We start from the raw sequence: 19,540 nt of genomic DNA, 5'->3' as shown, positions 1-19,540 counted from the left end.
TGGCAGAAGAGACCGACAGCAAACACAACGTATTAATAGGCAGAAGGGGGAGGTTATGGTTGTTGAAATGGGAATTGTTTCATTCAAGGGTTTGCATTATTTCAGTTGCAAAATAATACATGTTTTAGAACTTTTGATATGTATTGCAGGTAAATGCTTCAAGGTCGTCCTTTATAACTAAAATAGATGTTTCAAACTAGCTCAGGGGTTGTGTCGGAAGGGAACGGAGACAAGACGTCAAAGCTAAACACAAACAATGGAAAAAGTATGACAATGAAAGGAGTGTGTGGCGTGTGTGTGTTGTGAAGGTGCAAAACAAATACGATGCAGAGTGGGTGTCAACTGCAGGAAGGGAGAGAGCGAGCAAATTGACCCGCTTTTATAGCTCAAGGACCGAGGCGACACTAATCAGCTGACAACCCTCACATGTCACTCAACTGACTGCCGAGGTTGACCAAAACGAGGTTCCACCTTGACATCTGAAAAGACCAAACTAAAAATACGAGACAAAAACGGAAACATACACCTTTCTTACATTCTCTAAATATAGAGTTCCCATTCCACTAGAATGGGTACAAGACAGATTCTCATATGGATAGTAACAAAATACAGCATCCATCTTTCCAGAGCCGATTCCCCGCCCAGCAACCTCTGATCCACAGGAGCAATTCAAGGATCTTAAATCAGTTTGAAAAATGGAGGCAAGTGAATTGGCAAATAAATCAACACGACAGAACTAGTGGATGGCGTTTTTCTAATGAACATCAGAACAGCACCCACCATAAAAAGGCAGATGGTTGTGCAGGAACACAAAAGCGAGGAATACATGACAACGAGGTTACACACCCACCATCAGAATGATCTCAAAATGAGTACCAGAACTCACCAAGTGCTCCACAACACATGGCCTGCAGCGAGACAAAGCAAACTCAGAGCACCGTCTTAAACTCTCAACGACCAAATAGACAAAACTGAAATTACAAAAGTGCGAACTATAGTAGCATAAACAAAGGTTCCTCTAAAAGAAAGGCTTATGAGCTATATCATCCCAAGATGCACAAAACAAAAAGGACACTTTTAGCATTCACAAGCCGTATTGTTCACCAACATACAAATCAATAATTTCAGCTCAGATCAACATGATGAAACTCGTGCATGACTATGTGGCATGTGTGCTGCGGATATGTTGATGGTGCAAAAAACAACACTACAATAATGCAGCCAGCTGTCAGTTGTAGTAATGAATAGAAACACGCTTTTAGCTGAAGGGCCTAAATGATCCCCCTAATTTTGTAATGTAAATATTAGCACTTGCATAGTTTGCATGTACTCTTAAACGTTGGAGTTTTCTGTTCATGTGGCTCATTGGGGTTTCTATAAGATGACTGTGAAGAGAACACCTACCAATCCACAGGGAAAGCTGCTTGATTCACCAGTTGATGAAGACTTGGACGACATTTATTGTTGGTGACAGAGTACAGAAGCTACACGGTGATATTGCACACTGAAAAGAGACATAGCTAAAAGTAAATGCATCTTAACCCCATGTGCTAAAAAAATAAAATATTTAAACAACAATTCCTACATATTTGGGGACACAATTATTATAATTGTTTTTAACAATATGTAACATCAGATGGTTGCACCCACACAGGTGTTTTCTGTAATTAGCCGATTAGACATTTTTTCTCGGTTGAAGTTGGGCCGAGCTGTCTTGTAAACAGGCAATCTCTTCAGAAGAAATTGTCTCTTTATTTCAAATGACAGTAATTTTCTTTGTACTTTTAATCAATGGGCAACCTTCGGTGAGGAAAAATTAAACAAACACGGAAGTGCCCAACGCTGCAGTTCCCCATATGGCCACCAGAGGCTCAATCACCTCGAACCACCACGTTAAAATGTCCCATTTTACTGCGGAAAAAAACGCGTTTACAGACGGTTTTTGTCTCTCGGACGTTTTCCTCGTTCATGATAACTTACCTGTTGATATTTTATTAAGGCTTCAAGATATGCATAATTAAGGATACTTTGAGTGACAGGCGGCTGCAGCAGCAGGTCACGAGCTGCCAGCCGGCTGCTCTGCTACGTCACCCGGATGTGCCTTGAACTTTGACCCTCTTGCTCATATATCGGTTCTGCACAGGATTGTGGGTCAGAACAGCTAGAAAACCATGCTGGATCGCGTACTATTTTCATGGCATTTGACACTAGCGTAGGTATGGATATCAATCACAAATGAGCTTTTCCTTCAACATGTCAATAGGTCTGCTGGGGGAAGAGGGAAAGGAAGACATGTTTTGACTTCTCATACTGTATTAGGAAGAGCACACGTGTTACTGATATCAAGCAGGGGCTCTGTTCTGAAGTATCCGTGTAAACCATGACAGTGTCGCAGTGATGCAGCAAACACAATGACCTTAAAACTGAAGAGAATAAATGAATTCAGCCATCTATCTAATCACTTGCCAAAGCCGTGCACATCCACGGGGACTCACACAGGTGATTTATTTTGTCTAATTGGACAGTGTCAGGATTTAGACAGACTGCACTGGGGATGATTGACATCTCTGACTCCTGTTGTCTCTGTTGCACCTTTTAGGGCATGGTCACATGTGCAAACACACTAACATCAACGTGCATTCACCTCCCCATCACTTGCATTATATTCAAGTGAAGGGGTGAACGTATTCATTATATTAGCGAGTTTCATGTTCAGATGTTTCCCGAACCAGCCAGACATCTTCCCTTGTGCACTTTAGAGAGCAGTATTTGCCATTCGTTCCATTACATGAATGAGAATATATTTAGCAAAAATTGTTTTCCATCCAAGGCTAATATATTCTGTAATAACTCAAACACTAACAGATTAGAAGACAACCAGAGCCCAGAATATACACACATAGAAAGAATTGTGACAACCGGTCTGCAAAAAAGAAAAAGAAAGTCACCTCCAATTAAAAACAGGCAATAATGTTTGTGTGTTCTCACAGGCTGATGCTGGAGGAGCTGATGGGCAGCAGATCCGTCAGTGGCATTCATCCGGCAGTTTGTTTTGCTGTATCTGCTCGAGGTGTTGAGCAGTGACAAAGGGACGTCTGACTGCATCAATCACAGGACCCCTGTGTCTCTGGTGCCCCGAGCAAACACCCGACAGTGTGGACAGCTTCATTTCATGCCATTTCTTACCAATATCTCATAACCTTTCCCCGCCTGTGGCTTTTAACACACAAATGGTTGACATTAATGATAAATATCTTGCGTTGAGCTCGAAAATATCTATCTTGCACTGAAATCAAGTTCAGTCGAGTGAAGATGTCCCCTTGAACTTATTGGGTGACAAGACACGAGGTACATGCAGCAGAATTGAGGACGTTCATTACCAAGGAAAGCAAAACACACTAAATGAGATGTAAATGCATTCCGTTTCATACGCTCAGGAGTGTAAACACCAAACCTCAGTGTGCCGTTTGGAGCAGATTGCCTTGACAGTTTTAAATAAGTGATGTACACAAGGAGAATTATTTTCCTAACCATACTGTTTTGTTGAAGTACAAAAGCTTCAAATGTTTGATCATAGCTACGTTTTTAAAACGAAAGATTTCACAATAAATCTACATGCCTTTTTATAAAAAGACTACATTCTCTTTATTGGACAGCGTTTCGAGCCGGAGAACCTACTTTGTTTTACGACATGTAGACATTTTTTTATGGACAGTTCTTAACTTCTATTTTATGGATTTCAGGACACAATAGCTTATGAAAGCTTTTTCTTTTGCCTTTTATCCCAACCTAACTCCAGTTTTAAGACCATGATCCAGAACAATACATGCAAGTCTGCCTTCCGATTGGGAGAAAGATACCCAAAAGACACTGATGAATATGGGGCATGGACATAGGCTTTTCACAGAAAGATTATTTCGGAGACTCCGACAACCAAAGGAAGTAATAATGGTATCACCTGCATTTTACCATCTAACCATTTCAAATGTTATTTTTATCCAGATTTAGGTCATTTTCCTGGCTGAAACTTTAAACACGACAGTCTACTTTCCAAATTTATGAATTCATTGTGACTAAAATTGAACACCTGGTAATACAAAGTACCAAAATAGCATGTAATCCAGTTACTGACACATGAACAGCACAGAGTCGATTTTGTCTTTACAGTTTTTATTCATCCATTAGAAACAGCTCATCACAGGAAACACAGGAAAACCTGAAAGATAGAAAGGCTGACAGTCAGTGGCTGCAAAAGAAAAGAAACTGAGGAGAAAAAAAGTTATACAGATCTAATGTTTTTTTTTTTTACCTGATTATGCCTTCTCTGCTTTCTCTGCCTTTTCTGCTTTGTCTGCCTTCTCTGGCTTCTCGGGTTTCTCGGGTTTATCTGCTCCTCCCTCCTCATCTCCACCCTTGGTGTTACGTGTGTAAATCAGCTGTGCTCTGTGTTTGGACACCAGTTTGATCATACCTTGAAGACAAAACAGAACCATGTTATATAAGCATATCTTTTTTTTTGCATTTTATACATTGATTTTTTTTTGAGTTACCCTGCAGTGCAACTCACTTGACCAGTCAACTTGTTCATCAGGTTATTTTAAATACAAGTCAAAGTGTCTAAATGCTTTAGTTTAACGTGGCATGTGAATACAAGCGATATATACGAATCTCGGCTACAGAGTTGATTGATCTCAGTTACATCTCAAACTAGTATGACCACAACCTTTAAAGATGACTGGAAAATAACTCCTGCAGTTAAAGAACAAATTAAGTTTGGCACCATACAGAGAATGTGTCAAATATTACTGTAGCTTCCCTGAAAATTGTTTTTTGTGTGGGACAATTAATACGCATCCATTTATCAGAGCAATGCCGCAGTCAGTGAAAACGTCTTTATCCCTCATGTAGCTAAATGCTGTTTTCAACTTTTTATATGGCTTAAGCTACGCAGATTTAAGTGCCAGTGAGACACCATCACTAAACGCAATGGGTAACCCAATTCATTCAAAGTTGCTTTTCCCCATACATTTTACAATGCTTTACTTCTAAATTCCAACAGACAACAAATCCTTGTTTTGTTTCAGGTGGCAGATTTTGTATAGATAAACACTGAAACAAGTCAACCATTTGTTATCTAAACCGATTGATGTTTGTTCTGTCACTGTTGTGCCTCTTACAATTTGCACTCTTACATATCTCTTGAGTGAAAGATTTCCAAAGAAATGACAAAAAACAATGTTGGGGCTATGATTAGTGATGTCGGCAGCAGACACGCTACACATCATTCATGTAAATCACTGTCATTTGGGAACAAATGATGGAACTGCCACAAAAACGCGTTAGCTTGGATATGTAGTGCAATAGCATTTATATACGTTAAGACAAAGCCAATGAGCAGTGCCGATGACAGGGATATTGATGACATGAGCTTAATGGTGCGTCACAGATGGCAAAAACATGTTATTGTTGCTGTTCAGACCTGCATTTAAATCAGAAGACATTCTGGCAGAGGAGATTAATAAAGAGGCTGAAGGAAGCATTATGCTCAACTCTACCATTCAACTTTTAGTTGACTTTTCCATGATCCACTTTGAAGGTGACAAAACACACATTGTTAACAGATGCAGACATTATAATTGTTCTGCTCCTTTGACTTACATTACATATTTACTATGATAACCTTGCTTGACCAACAACTAAGTATACTGTCAAAACTTTCAAGGATAATTTGAGACTTAAGCAGCAAAACTGCTTAAATGTTGCCATTCAATTCTTCAAAAACATGTGCGACTATTTTTACTTTGCATATCCTCCTCACTCAGATGAGCATGTTTGTATTGCCAAACAGCTATGAAAGTCTAGCAATTGGACAATTACTTAAATTTGACCTTAACCAAAGCAGTATTAACAAGAAAGTGTGTGTAGTTAGATGCAAATCACACCATAAACACTCATTACCTATACAGCAACCAAAGCTATCTCTTGCGTTAAATACAAGCTTGATATATTATTTGGAAGGAGGGACTTAGTCTAATGCAGTGTGCGCTACTGGGACAGGAACCACAATATTCACCTTTAGTCAGCAGCTCCTGGAGCGCGTTCCTGGCCAGAGAGCCACGGATCTTCAGCCTCTCAGAAACAACAGCTGGGGTGATGAGTTTGTAGTTGGGGACTTCTTTGTACAACTTCTCGTAGGTTGCCTTGTCGAAGAGTACCAGGTTGTTGAGCTTATCCCTAACTTTTCCCTTGGACCACTTCTGCTCAAATCACACAAATATAATTTCTTTGATTAGGAAAGCTGCAGTATGTCTGATCTAAAGTTGTTCAGACATCACATATAAAGGGACAATTCTAAGTAACCACTGCATACCTTCTTCTTGGCTTTGCCTCCGGACTTGTTGACTGGGTCCTTGTCCTTTTTGGACTTCCCAGCGTCCTTCTTCTTATCCTGCTTGGGAGGCTAAAAAATAAATAAGAGGACAAGTTATAACCCCATCACACTGTCTTACAATGGGGCTGACGTCACACGTGGGCCATGACAGCATTATGCTTTAACGGTGAGTATTTATACTCAAATAGTGCTCATGAGTTGAAGAAATGCTCAGGCTACTGACAGAGCTAACAGTCTGAGGTTAACGCTACTGGCCGGCATGGGATGGCCTTGCATCAGACCTCGGAAAGCGTGAAATACTCGCAATTGCCATTGGTTGATCGTATTGTCATAATAATCATAATTGTGAGTGACCAAGGAGTACACACAATTACATAACAATTTAAGGGGGCGTTATCAGTAGGAACTTTGTTCGGCTTATTTTTTTTCACCAGTTTCTCATGAAAGCATGGGGTTAGCATGCTAGCTAGCAAACTAGCTAACCGCTAGATGAGTCTAAATCGGACACGTTAATCCTTCGCTCACACTCTCGGGTCACATCGTATGAACGCACAGTGCAATGGATGGATAAACCGAGTATCTAAAAATCGCCATAAGTGACGGAAAGGCGGACCATGTATTATTTGTTTCGACAAAACGTGTAATAACGATCCTCACCATGTTTCCTCGTCAAGATGTCGGAGCGAAAGGAAGTTTATCCGTGCAGGAGCCCCTTAGACAACCCGTACATGCGGAAATGGAAGAGGGAGTTATGGGAAACTGAGTTCGACCATGTTTTATTGTTTTGGTTGTTATTGACTCACCGAATTCGACATGTTTGAGTTTAATACGAAGAGTAAAAATAATAATAAACAAAGCTAAGTATAGTAATTATTTATTTTTTTCGCTGTCCTTTCACAACGTCAGAGTCAGGTGACGTGTGTCAGCTGGACAGGACGTTGCCAAGATGGTGATCTTCAGTGTGTATGTGGTGAACAAGGCTGGAGGTTTAATTTACCAATACGATAATTATGTCCCGAGAGCGGAGGCCGAGAAGACGTTTAGCTACCCTTTGGATTTAGTGCTCAAGCATCACGACGAAAAGGTCGTCGTGTCGTTCGGACAGCGGGACGGAATCAGAGGTGACGTACAAGCTAACGTGACGTTAGCTCGGTTTACTAGAGGAGGCTCCTGCTCCTTTAGCTAGCTTTTATTATGGAGCTTATGTTTGAACTGTATTTTCTGAAACGTCAGTACGCGTGCTTTCTTTCCCCAGTGGGTCACGCAGTGCTGTCCATCAATGGAGTCGATGTGCTCGGCAAGAACACAGCAGATGGGAAGGACACCCTGGAATATTTAAAGGATCCCTCAAACTATCCGGTGTCTATTCGTTTCGGGCGGGCACGCCTGAGCTCCAACGAGAAGCTGATGCTGGCATCCATGTTCCACTCGTAAGTCATATCCAGTTTTTACCAGAGATACCAATGCTACTCCCCCCACCTAAAAGATTAAGATCATTCCTCTACGTCTACAGCAACATGGGACTGTAACTGCAGCTCATATCCATTAGCAAAGACCTTCATACATCAACATCCTTTTTAGGTTTGTGCAAGTTTAAATTAAAGAAAAAAGGCTCCACTTATTTAATTTTCATGCTTCTGCATCTCTTCACCGAACCAATTCACCTCTAGTTGACACCATGCTTAAAACCACATCAGGATTCACAGTAAAGAACGACCATTTATTGTGACGCTTGAGGTCTATATTGGAGTCTGCTCACTAAAGATAATTTTGCCTCCGGTCAGTAGCTGTGGATCCCCATCTCAAGCACCTCTCTTTGTGTTTTTCCCCAGGTTGTTTGCTATAGGTTCACAGCTGTCTCCTGATGTCGGCAGTTCAGGGATTGAGATGCTGGAAACGGATGTCTTCAAACTCCACTGCTTTCAGACTCTCACAGGTCAGTAGCGTGTTACTGGAGGTGAAACAAAACATGAGCAACTATCGGGGGGGGAACGCAGAGTGAGATCAAGTCCCATTTAAAAAATAAAATAAATAATCCACCCACTCGGCATCCTCCTTATAAAGCCACCCCTCACACATGGCTTAATTACTTATTATATGTTTGATATCAGTAATTTTAAACATATGTCTTTCTAATCGCTTGTTTCACTTCTGTTCTTCCAGGGATAAAGTTTATCGTGCTGGCGGACCCTCGCCAATCTGGTATTGACGCGCTGTTGAGGAAGATTTATGAGATCTATTCAGATTTTGCTCTCAAGAACCCGTTTTATTCTCTGGAAATGCCAATCAGGTAAATACGAGAGAATGTCTTTACAATGTATGTCTTTACAATTTGTATCTGGTACTTGTTACATATCAAATGTCTAAACTCTGATGTCACTTTAAATGTATGATTTTCAGGTGTGAACTCTTTGACCAGAATCTGAAGGGTGCACTGGAGATCGCAGAGAAAGCGGGGAACTTTGGAGCTGGATCTTGAACCAGAGAAGACTAGACATAATGTGCAATGATTTCCATCCACAAAACGGTCGCTGACTTCATATGAACCCTAAAAAAGGATTTTCTCTGTTTTTCAAGTTGCTATTGGACTGTCACTTAACACATTGTAAATACTTTGTTTTGTAAATACTTGAAGATGAATTAAACTGTTTCACAAATTAGTTCATGCCTGCATCTACTTATTGAGTGATTTAACGGTCGTATGCCTGGCATTGAGCATATATTATTAAACTTACCTAATTTATTGAAATGGTAAATGGACCTGTACTTGTACGGCGCTTTTCTAGTCTTCCGACCACTCGAAGCGCTTTTACACTACATGACATCACTCACCCATTCACACACTGATGGGAGGAGCCACCTTGCAAGATGCCACATCAGTAACATCAATCATTCCTACTCCGTAGGTGCAGCTACGGGAGCAATTTAGGGTTAAGTGTCTTGCTTAAGGACACATCGACATGGGCTAGCGGCGCCGGGGATAGAACCACCAATCCTCTGATTGAAAGATGATCCTGCTCACCACTGAGACACAGTGGCCCTGAATTTAAGACATTGAATACCATACATTTTTGCTTTCTATAAAAAAAAGTTTTGTAATTCAGTTCATGATTCAATATTACAAAGTTTTTGTTAAAAACATATATATTGTATAATATACCAGTTTAAACCAGGTGCCAGTTTTCTGCTCCTATAATCATAATACTTAAGTGTCTTAAAGAGAGGAAACCTTTCTCTAGACGTATTTTTTCCACCTATTATATGGCAAATATATTGTGCAGTCATTTACATTCTGTTATTGATTCCATGTTTACACAGTGTGAATACTGTACAAAAAAAACACACCTTTCAAACCTTTATATATTCCACTTTTATTATATATATATATTATTTATTTCAAGAATAGGCACTCAATGTCTCAGGGCTTCATGTTCATGTCCTGTCTGACAGAAAAATGCTATAGTAAAAAATAAAAATGAAGTTAGAAAAATATTAAAATACAATGATGGCTTTACGTATCCAGTTTTCGTCTGGGTGTAAAAAAAAATGAGGCGGAATGTTTTAATCGGCTTTCTTGGACACGTCACCCATCTTGGAGGAGATGTTGCGCAGTAGGAAGAATCCAACTGTGGTGATACAGCAGGTGATCTCTGCTACCCAGAAGGCCATTTCCCAGCCGTGATGCTTGGCAATTGTGCTGAATGGAAGTCCAGACAGGAAGCCACCAACTGAGCAGAAGACAAGTTTACTCCCAAGGATTAGAGGATATAAAAAAGTATATCTCACAATATATAAACGAAGCCAAGTCAACAGTATCACTCAAACTAATTGTATTATTAGTGGAACGGCTGTATGTCTGGCTCCATATGTGCAGTTGATGCACAATGTGATGATTCTGAAATCAAAACCACTCTACTTACCGTTCGCCATCAGGGCAACAATGGCGTGTGACGTCCCGCAGTAGTTGGACGGGGCGCTCTCATTGGCTATAACTCCGAATAAGGCTATTGGTCCGTAAGCCGAGAAACCAAAAGTGGCGCCCAGGCTGAGTATCCACACCTGAACGTACAAAGAGAGGCACAGTCAAGATGTTTACACGTGTTTAAGAATCTCTTCAGTTATTCACCGTTGTCGAATGAGAGGATGTTGAACCTTTGAGCTGTCAGGAGTCACTGTGATCCTGAACAGGTACATGGACACAAACATTCCAGCCATCATGCAGATCAGGATGAAATGGCGAGGGTTGCCATAGAGTCTTTTGCCTTGCTGTACAAGAAAAGGAAATAAATAATGGTTATACTGGTTTCTCCTGTTGCTAAATTCCATTTCCATTTAAATCATACATTAGAAAGCAAACATCTGAGACAATTGTATTGTCATTTATGGGGCTGAGTATGTGTAATTGAATGCTGGTGAGGTGGTTGTCACATTTTTACGCTCTGCGTGCTGAGTGACTGAACCCCTTTTTCACCGTCCTCCGTGCTTATCGGGTACATATGACATTATTTGTTGTGGAGGCCGAAGAGCGGATGCCTAACCGGCAATCCAGAAATGTCGGTTAGTTATCATAAATGTCCCTGGCACGTACACTACTTCCATGGAAGTTCTGGTGAAAACAACAACGCCACTTTCACCATTATCACCATTGTCTTTCTTGGCCAGAGGGTAAAGTTAGTAGTGGTGCACATTCCTGAATGAACCTGAATGTACTTATAGGATACCCCCACATACTTTCACAAATTAAAAACAAACAGACATATGAGCCATATCGCAGGAAACAGTTAACAATCAATACCGTATAAATGATTCATAAGTGTACTATATGCAAACTCACTTTGGCCACCGCCTTGTCAGAAAAGTAACCTGCTGCGAGACTGCCCAACAGGCCCCCAACCTCCAGCGCACTCATGTATGAGCTACCTATGAAGAAGAATATAGTGATTCACGAGAAATAATATCTGACGAAACTGAGTTCTCAGCTAATTTTCCCACATCAATTGGGGGAGTCTGCTCTCCACTCTCTTCCATACCCATAAGTGTAGACTGGCCCTTATCCTGAATGAGAAACAGTTGGGCCCAGTCGGTGCAGGCGGTTTTCACCCCAAACACCACCAGGTAGGACACAGACAGCAGCCACAGGTAGGGCGACAGCAGGAACTCAGACAGGGTGCTTTCATAACTGGAGGATCCTGAACATGAAGCAGGCAGAAGACAGAGTATTATGAGACACTGAAGGATCTCTGCTACTAATCAGATTGATGAAAGATTGTCTCTTTCTCACATTGCCTGTGTACAAATGGCCTAAGAGGGGCAACTGGGTACAGAGTCCACAGAGTCACCGACCTTTAGTCACAACATAAGAGGCAAATGCTGTGTGAAAAAACACACACACCTGGAATATGCACAGCCACATAGTAAGTATATATATATATATATATATATATATATATATATATATATATATATATATACACTGCCAGTAATGGCTGAGAGAGGTGATGGTAAAATAACCCCAAATTAAGTTATTATGTAAACATTTAGTAAAGTCTCACCTTCTTTGCTCTTCTTGGCTGCTGCCTCTATGTTGGGCAGCCCCACATCCTGAGGTTCATTCTTGATGAGCAGCAGACAGAAAAAGGAGGCCGCCACGCAAATCATTCCAGATACGAACAGGATCGTCCTCCAGCTGTAAATCTCTGCCAGCACCGTGGCAATGATGGGGCCCAAGCTGCCAGCCAGATTCATGCTGCAGGAGAGAATCGCCCACCATGTCCCGAACTGAGAAGGCTCAAACCACTGACAGCAAAGGAGAGGAAATGAAATATACAGGAGGGCTAGAATAATTGAAACTAAATTGACAGCCGGTAATAACTGCATGACGGTCATGTGACAGTTGTCATATTGCATGACGGCGACAAATCACTGAGGTCAAACAAGGGGAGGAGGAACTTTTCACTCATACTGTGCTGTGCATACATTATAATACTGCTTTCACCTCAGCTTACAGGCATTTGCTAACATCAACTGGTAAATATTGAGGAACACTTTAAAATGCATTGCGGTAACGCTAATTATTGTTTTTCTCAATTTGCATCTTGTTATTATCAACAAAGTCCGACAAATACAATAAGGGTTGATTAACCTCTAATTAAGATGGGTTGACAGATGGGGGGTTTCACCACCCCCTAGCAGACCTGATTAGAGATTTTGAGACTCAAATTTGTAAAATATAACACACATTATCTTCTTATTTTTGTGTATTACATGTAGCTGATTTAGAATGTTTTTCTTCCTATACCTGAACTCAGTTCAGGTCATTATTATGTGTATCATGGTGCCTATTGTTTTTTTTGGAGATGAAAAAGAAACATCCGTAATGGGACGTCGGTACGTTGCAGCGCTGACACACTGGCCTGGTGTTAAGGTACCTTGCGCAGCACCCTGCCGCAGGGAGGCCAGCCCAGGCCCTGGCCCAGGCCATTGAGAAACCACAGGCCGGAGAAGACGGCGACAGTGGAGGACCAGGAGAAGACCACGTTGATGCCTCCCACCATGCACAGGCCAATGGAGAAGAGCCAGCGGGCGCTGATCTGGTCCGAAAGCACGCCACTGATGAACTTACTGATAGCGTAGGCCAAAGACTGACTACTGGTGATCATGCCTAAGCAAAGGAAGGGCCGTGGGAGAGAAGTTTACACACTGCAGATAAAAACATCCAACAGCAAATATTTCTGACATACAGTTCTGTGTATAGCAAACCCTCTACCAAGAAATACAACTAGAATACATCCAGTGTGTAAGGATAAGTCAATGTATAATGTGTGGAAGTTAGTCGGGGTTGCTTGTGATGTTGACAGTGAACGATTCATCCATCTTGAGATTTTTACAATTCTAATGTTTAAAAAAAAAAGTTGTCATGAAAAATGTTACCTTGCAATATGAGCTTTAATTGTGACTGATATTCCTTTGTATGTAGACAATGTGCAAAACACAACAATCAGGCATATAAGGCAATGATAAATCAGGAGTCTCATACCCAGGTCATCCTTATCCAGCTTAATTTCTTGCATGAGTGAAGGCATCACAAAGGAGAAAGTCTTTCTGTTAAAGTAGTACAGTGTGTAGCCGACAAACATGGCCAGAAATATAGTGGCCCGGTAGTATCCATAACTTGCAGTCGCCATGGCTGCAGATTTAGTCCTATTAAAAAAAAAGAGGCAAAAACTGGAAGAATAGAGGACCAATCCAGAGAAAAGGAGCCAGCTCCTGTCGTTTGACAGACTTCTTGACAGTGAACTTTGCTACAGGATCCACTGGTCAGACGCCGCTGCTTACAAGTGGAGATGAGCTCGCAATCAGTTAGAAAGGTTAATGGACAACTTTTCTGACCCGGAGCTGATTTAATCTGGGTTGCTACCATTTGCTGCAGGCCACTGACAGACTGGAGAAGGAAATCAATTTATAAACCTATTTATCCTTTTTTGAAAAATGGAGATCCTTCAACATCAACAATGACCCTGGTGGGTTTGTTTTTCATCTGTTGCTGTTTCTCCATCCGAGGATGTTATGGAAGGAGTGCTCATATCCACATGGTTAATAATTTACTGTGGAGTCCAATAGTCACAGCAGACTAGAGGTGTGTGAACTGTGGTGATCCTCAACAGGCAAAAGACCTATTCGACACAAATGGTGGAATGTGTAGAAAGTTGCACATGAGAGGTACAAAGTCATTGTAAATCAGACACGACATAGAACTGTAAAGATAAATACATTACTTGTCTGCCCAAATCAAGTTAAAGTAAAGGTAAAACTACAAAATTGTCCATACTTTGTAGGTAGGTAGTGTGTAAAATGTGAGGCATGCGCATTCTACCAAACCAGACTTTAGTGGAAGAGAACAACCCTTGTGTACTCAATATACGTATTAATTCAAGTTGCCTCGGTTTTCTTAAGTGATTTTTATCTATGAAGATTATCATGCTGAACAAAACGTTTCAGTGTCATACCAACGGAGTTGCCACGGAGTACCCCTTCTGCAATTATCGGAAAAAAAACTTGTAAAAAAAAATACCATTGATTTTTGTTTTTTGTTGGAAGGGGGAAAAGGGGGGGGGGGGTCTATAACCATGCTGACTTCGCCAGATATCCACTTTCCGTCACGAGTGTGCAACGTCGTTTTGTGTTCGTCATGGAACACGCTCCGTGCAAGTGGTTCCATGCGACTACCCGTAGGCTCTTCTTTCTTTTCCCACATTTATTAGTTATGAAAATCCATTTCCGTTACTGTGATGAAAAAAGAGACCATGTCAGTCATTATGAGATACTATCTCCTAATTATGACTTACTTTCTGATAGTAAAGATAGATGCCAAGTCATTACTTTAAGATAGTACCTCTGACCTACAGGATTTGTTTTTCATAAAGTGGTGGAAATGGGCTTCCATAATTCGTAGATTTATGAGACTAAGACAGATATTTCATATTGTCTTACAGACATTCCCAATTCAAAGGTGTCATTGCTTTCAGGATCAATTCTACCTTTGTATGGTCCAGAAACACGATACATTGTTTTTGTATCGTATTTAATTTAATCTATTTAATTTAAACATATTTTTTGGATCTCTAAGCAGCAATAACCCCATACGTTATATATTCAACTGTGCAATACTGATCATTACTGTAATATTTAAACTGTGAACAATAATTATGCTTTATATTAACCGTGCTATTACGGCGCTTTCAAACTATTCGGTGTTTAGCTATTCTTAATCCATTCATGTCATTCTTGGGATATATATATATATATATATATATATATATATATATATATATATATATATATATATATATATATATATATATATATATATATATATATATATATATATGGAATATAAAATATTTAATTTCGATGTTCTGGAATCTGGGCTATGCTCGCGCTGCTCACGCGGGCATGTATCCCCATGGTAACAGAAAACAAACATCTCCAAACTATCAACTTGTGTCGTTATATCGTCCGGTTCACGAATAAGCTCGTTTTACAACCAACACACGTGTAGCGTGAGCTCGTATTGCCATTCTTTGAAATTTGCAAACAAAGGACACCAACAACCGAGGACCATGGTACGTTCAATTTTTATTTGGGAGTTTATTTAGGAAACCACATTTTTTTTTCTTCTTCTTCCAATTATTAGTGGACGGCTACGTATTGACGCAGTGTGGTAATGTTTATCCCGGTTTAGATGCGGGGATCCGGCAACAGCAAGTCAAGGAGCAGCGCTTATACCCGCGGGTACCGCAGGCTGGCCCCCACCTCCCAGGTGGATGAATCCCTGTTTGGGAGCCCCAACCCGGTGAGTGCAAGGTCATTAATGTTAAGTTCTAATGTTGCTATGACCTCAGGAGCACAGCTGATTGCAAACACCTGTTACTGAGTGTTATGCCTTACATTTACATTACATTTAGCTGATGCTTTTATTCAAAGCAATTTACAATGTAAGTGCATTCAACCATGAGTATAAACTCAGAACAACAAGAATCAAGAAAGTACACTTTCTTCAAGAAAGCCAAATAAAGTGCTAAATGTAAGTGCTTCTAAAGTGTTACTTTCTTTATTCAAGGTATAGTCGGAAAAGATGTCACTGAACATTTCTACAGGACATTCAGGTTTTTGAGTGCCACCTCTGACATCTACGCAGAAGGCTTTTTTTTCAGAATTGTAAATGCAGATTCAGTGGTAACAGATATTAGAAAATATGGAAGAAATCGTGGAACGTTTTTAAGCCTCGACTATAGCTGGCGGCCAGTAGGTGCTGATTGTATTCCCTGTTTACAAGCCACATTCATTGAATGTTGTACACATGACATCTATTGCTTCTGTCGATCCATGGATAGAAGTCCTCCTCGGTTTCTTCCTTTTTTTCTATTTTTTGGAGGAGTTTTTCCTGATCCGATGTAAGGTCCTGGGACAGGTGTACAGGGGTATGTGTACAGATTGTAAAGCCCTCCAAGACAAATTTGTAATTTTTGATTTTGTACTACAGAAGGCAAGGTTGGGTTTAAGAGATGACGCTAACAAACTCTGTCCCGATATCAACACAGTTGGACAAACACGAAAACTCTGCCTCCAAGGCGCCAAAGAATCCTTCAATGAATAACCAAGAAGGAGAGACTGTTCAAATAGTCACCAAAGACCTCATTCGCAGCCTCAGGTAGGCCAACACTCCCTGATGAACTGCACACTCGCTCAGTTTGTCTGTGGTGGTATAAAACCAGTGTTCCTATAGGAAGATTTCAAAATAAGATGAAAAACATTTTAAGAGGTGGGCACTATGCTGAGAAAGTAATGTATATTGACTTTTAAAATCAATCCCTATAAATCAGAGCTATTGTATATCACGGAGATAATAAATGTATGTCACAATATTGTAAAAAGGCTTACATTTCAGTGATTACACAGCACTGACGCGCAAAAAAAGCACTGAAACCAAACCACCTGTTATTATTCCAGGATCCCATTGAAGGATCCTTCCGGGGAGTCTCTCATCCTGCCATTAGCTGAGTTTCAGCGGATCACCTCAAATACTAAAGTTCTCACCAAGGAGGAGCTACAGGCCCTGAAGGAGGCTCGTCAGAAGAAGAAAGAGGAGGAAATTGTAGGATACGCTCCAAACAATATTGTTCTAAATAAACATACAGATTTACAATTAGCCCTTCACTCATTTTTTTGTTTTGTTTAAATAAACCTCTCATGCAGACAGCTGCAGAGGAAAGGAAGCGTAAAATCCATGAGGCAGACCTCTCACGGAAGGAGAATCAGGCCCTGACCGAGCTGGAGATTGAGGCCCGGGACCGCGCGCAGCGCCTGCTGCAGCGGGCCAACGCCTTAAAGATGGAGGAGGAGGACGAGATCAAAAAGCTCAACAACGTATGATGCAGCTGTGGACGTGAAAGTGGACCCGTCAATCATTGGCAGCGCTGCCGATTATTCATATCGATGTCATCAATACTTGTGCGTGTGTCTGTGTGCGTGATACCCTCAGCTGATCATGGCTGCTCAGTGTCAAGCCACACGTGACGCCCAGATCGATGAGAAGAAACAGATCCAGGCAGAGATGTCAGAGGAGGAGAAGCGTCTGGATGCTATGATGGAAGTGGAGCGCCGCAAGGCCTTGGAGACCGTGGAGCAGATTGATGAGCTGCGCAAACAGCAGAGGATCGGGTGAGGAGAGCTCGACGGAGAGACGCCAACAACATTTTTCATGGTTTGATATATTGATTTAAAAAAAAAAAGCGACCCTTTTACCACACTGAAGTGAAGCAAAAATGTTTGCTTTCAATTCCCTCGACCAACGCAAACCACCCACTTCCCTTTAATACGATGACCATTTGTAATTGTCAGTAAAGGGAAAAGGGCTTAAGTGTAGTTATGTGTTTTGTTGTGCCTGTGTTCTATCCCAGGGGAATGCAGAACATTTGCAAACAGATCCAGCAACATCTGAATGATAAGCAAATGCAAGACGTGATGAAAGAGCAGGAGAAAGTGCAAACGCGAGAGAAACGGGAGAAAATGAAACAGGAAGACTTCATGGTGCGGCCACCAGAGAGAAACATGAGCGCTCATTTATGGATCAAATACAATCTCGGGGGGGGGGGGATATGCAACCATTTGGACTGTACACTTGAGCTGGAGTCCGTTTCTTCTCGGACTTGTTGTCTTCTTCTCTTGCAGGCCATAGAGAAGAAGAGGGAGGAGCAGCAGCACCTGCACGAGGAGGTCATGCGCATCAACACCGAGACCATGCGGGCCAAGGAGCAGAGGAGAGAGGAGGAGAAGATGGCCGACATGAGGAACATGGAATACATGCGAAAGAAAATGGTGAGGAGAAAGGTCGATGAGCTCCATAGACGGAGATAGTCGCTAGTCTCCAACGACCAGCAGAAACTACAAATAAACAGGAATACATGGAGAGTTTATACCAATAAGGTTAATCTTTTGATTTATTCCGTCATTAGAATATGGTTTTCTTTTCACATGTCAACTCTGGATGACCTCTGCAGAAGCGAGAGGCAGAATTTGAGGCCGAGCAGAGGCGTATCAAGAAGGAGAAGGAGCTGGAGATCGCCAGGCTGAGGGCCCAGCAAGAAAAGGCAAAAGACTACAAGGCAGAGCAGGTCAGCAATAAAACAACCAGCTGACTGCTGCCATAAATGGTGGTACCTGCTGAACATCATCCTACAAACAGATTATTAAAAAAGGCACTTGCCTTCCACATAGATTCATTGGAATCAAAGTGTTCAGTGTGGCAACATTTTGTCTCTGTGCATTCGGAAGGATGACCTCCGTGCGAGAAGGAACCAGGAAGCCGCCGACCGGGAATGGAGGAGGAAAGAGAAAGAGCTCAATGCAAAGAAAGCGCAGGAGAAAGCGATGCTGATGGAGGCTCGGGAAGAGCAGATCCACTGCAAGGAGCAACAACTGTCAATGGAGGCCGGCCGGGAGAAGGCAGAGTTTGAGAGGGTGCTGAAGTAAGAAACTCATTTTCACATCGTCGCACCGCATCACATTAAGTGTCTGAGCAAAAGCAGAATACCGCAGACAACCTTTTAGCGGGACGTTTTAACCTCCACTGTTCTCGCCGCGCAGAGTGCAAAAGGAAGAAATTGCCAGACAGGAGGAGTTAGAGAAGAAGCAGCAGCAGAGGGCACGCAACCACGCAGACGCCATCCGAAATCAGGTGAAGGAGCAGATGCTCTCAGCCGAGGCCAAGCGCAGAGACAGACTAAAGGAGGTCAGTCAGCTCATCGAGGAAGCGCGGCAGAGACGAGTGCGCCTTGAAGAGATCAAAGAAAAGAAGTTGAAGGAGCTCAGGTGAGAACGGGGTTCGGGGGTCAACTGGCTGTGCTTCGTGTGCCAGTATCGTGACACAAATGTCTTTAAACTGAATAAACCTGACGCACGTTTGTCGGTACGCAGGGCCACGGGGGTCTCGGAAAGATACTGCAGTGAGGTGGAAAGGAAGGCCCAACTCTGAGCACTCTGATCCACTCACATTTCGCAGGCTCTCATTTGAGCAAGTACTAATGTAACAGAAGCATATAGAAGAGTGCATCAATAAAAATGTATATTACCCTTTCATGGCTTTGTACT

The 19,540-nt window shown here is 41.7% G+C and overlaps 4 protein-coding genes across 6 annotated transcripts; 2 read left to right on the top strand and 2 right to left on the bottom strand.

The window, feature by feature from the left end:
* Positions 1–4,153: 4,153 nt before the first annotated feature.
* Positions 4,154–7,114, bottom strand: rps25 (ribosomal protein S25). The gene is made up of 5 exons (XM_068585650.1): positions 7,049–7,114; positions 6,371–6,460; positions 6,074–6,257; positions 4,310–4,471; positions 4,154–4,216 (listed from the first exon to the last, which is right to left on the bottom strand). Exons 1-4 carry the CDS (start codon positions 7,049–7,051, stop codon positions 4,314–4,316), a joined length of 435 nt encoding a protein of 144 aa, XP_068441751.1. The 5' UTR covers positions 7,052–7,114; the 3' UTR covers positions 4,154–4,216; positions 4,310–4,313.
* Positions 7,115–7,182: 68 nt separating this feature from the next.
* On the top strand, positions 7,183–9,051 carry trappc4 (trafficking protein particle complex subunit 4). Its single transcript, XM_068585649.1, has 5 exons — positions 7,183–7,512; positions 7,647–7,821; positions 8,224–8,327; positions 8,555–8,681; positions 8,792–9,051. Exons 1-5 carry the CDS (start codon positions 7,338–7,340, stop codon positions 8,868–8,870), a joined length of 660 nt encoding a protein of 219 aa, XP_068441750.1. The 5' UTR covers positions 7,183–7,337; the 3' UTR covers positions 8,871–9,051.
* Positions 9,052–9,804: 753 nt separating this feature from the next.
* slc37a4a (solute carrier family 37 member 4a) lies at positions 9,805–14,485 on the bottom strand. 2 transcript variants are annotated; one of them, XM_068585219.1, is made up of 9 exons: positions 14,398–14,482; positions 13,428–13,591; positions 12,820–13,052; positions 11,944–12,187; positions 11,422–11,580; positions 11,226–11,311; positions 10,544–10,657; positions 10,312–10,450; positions 9,805–10,119 (listed from the first exon to the last, which is right to left on the bottom strand). In XM_068585219.1, the coding sequence occupies exons 1-9, from the start codon at positions 14,463–14,465 to the stop codon at positions 9,953–9,955; spliced, it is 1,374 nt and encodes a 457-aa protein (XP_068441320.1). In that variant the 5' UTR covers positions 14,466–14,482; the 3' UTR covers positions 9,805–9,952. The 2 variants fall into 2 exon arrangements, with proteins under 2 accessions (XP_068441320.1, XP_068441321.1); XM_068585220.1 differs by lacking the exon at positions 13,428–13,591 and having other exon boundaries at positions 14,398–14,485.
* An 875-nt stretch (positions 14,486–15,360) lies between these two features.
* cfap45 (cilia and flagella associated protein 45) lies at positions 15,361–19,526 on the top strand. 2 transcript variants are annotated; one of them, XM_068585577.1, is made up of 12 exons: positions 15,361–15,513; positions 15,633–15,743; positions 16,492–16,601; positions 16,901–17,045; positions 17,147–17,317; positions 17,433–17,611; positions 17,851–17,980; positions 18,122–18,268; positions 18,451–18,564; positions 18,725–18,918; positions 19,037–19,261; positions 19,367–19,526. In XM_068585577.1, the coding sequence occupies exons 1-12, from the start codon at positions 15,511–15,513 to the stop codon at positions 19,422–19,424; spliced, it is 1,587 nt and encodes a 528-aa protein (XP_068441678.1). In that variant the 5' UTR covers positions 15,361–15,510; the 3' UTR covers positions 19,425–19,526. The 2 variants fall into 2 exon arrangements, with proteins under 2 accessions (XP_068441678.1, XP_068441679.1); XM_068585578.1 differs by lacking the exons at positions 15,361–15,513; positions 15,633–15,743 and adding an exon at positions 16,289–16,371.
* Positions 19,527–19,540: the final 14 nt, after the last annotated feature.

The sequence above is a fragment of the Clinocottus analis genome, unplaced genomic scaffold (genome assembly GCF_023055335.1).
Source record: "Clinocottus analis isolate CAN_PGR_092001 unplaced genomic scaffold, fCliAna1.0.p SCAF_2, whole genome shotgun sequence".
NCBI classification, from domain to species: domain Eukaryota; kingdom Metazoa; phylum Chordata; class Actinopteri; order Perciformes; family Cottidae; genus Clinocottus; species Clinocottus analis.
The sequence above is the reverse complement of the archived record's forward strand: the minus strand, read 5'-3'. Positions and strand labels throughout refer to the sequence as shown.

What these genes read in the sequence shown, in the direction of transcription:
- rps25 (XM_068585650.1), bottom strand. An exon ending in GAGGCAAAGCCAAGAAGAAG is followed by an intron (nt 6,258 to 6,370) that starts GTATGCAGTGGT and finishes TGATTTGAGCAG; the next exon opens with AAGTGGTCCAAGGGAAAAGT. An exon ending in CCAGGAGCTGCTGACTAAAG is followed by an intron (nt 4,472 to 6,073) that starts GTGAATATTGTG and finishes TTTGTCTTCAAG; the next exon opens with GTATGATCAAACTGGTGTCC.
- slc37a4a (XM_068585219.1), bottom strand. Translation starts at nt 14,465, where the DNA reads ATGGTATTTTTTTTTACAAGTTTTTTTTCCGATAATTGCAGAAGGGGT. An exon ending in ACTCCGTGGCAACTCCGTTG is followed by an intron (nt 13,592 to 14,397) that starts GTATGACACTGA and finishes TTTTTTTAATAG; the next exon opens with GACTAAATCTGCAGCCATGG. An exon ending in CTGACAAGGCGGTGGCCAAA is followed by an intron (nt 10,658 to 11,225) that starts GTGAGTTTGCAT and finishes TTTCTTGTACAG; the next exon opens with CAAGGCAAAAGACTCTATGG.
- trappc4 (XM_068585649.1), top strand. Translation starts at nt 7,338, where the DNA reads ATGGTGATCTTCAGTGTGTATGTGGTGAACAAGGCTGGAGGTTTAATT. An exon ending in ACAGCGGGACGGAATCAGAG is followed by an intron (nt 7,513 to 7,646) that starts GTGACGTACAAG and finishes TTCTTTCCCCAG; the next exon opens with TGGGTCACGCAGTGCTGTCC. An exon ending in TCTCTGGAAATGCCAATCAG is followed by an intron (nt 8,682 to 8,791) that starts GTAAATACGAGA and finishes TATGATTTTCAG; the next exon opens with GTGTGAACTCTTTGACCAGA.
- cfap45 (XM_068585577.1), top strand. An exon ending in CGCAAACAGCAGAGGATCGG is followed by an intron (nt 17,612 to 17,850) that starts GTGAGGAGAGCT and finishes GTTCTATCCCAG; the next exon opens with GGGAATGCAGAACATTTGCA. An exon ending in TGAAACAGGAAGACTTCATG is followed by an intron (nt 17,981 to 18,121) that starts GTGCGGCCACCA and finishes CTTCTCTTGCAG; the next exon opens with GCCATAGAGAAGAAGAGGGA.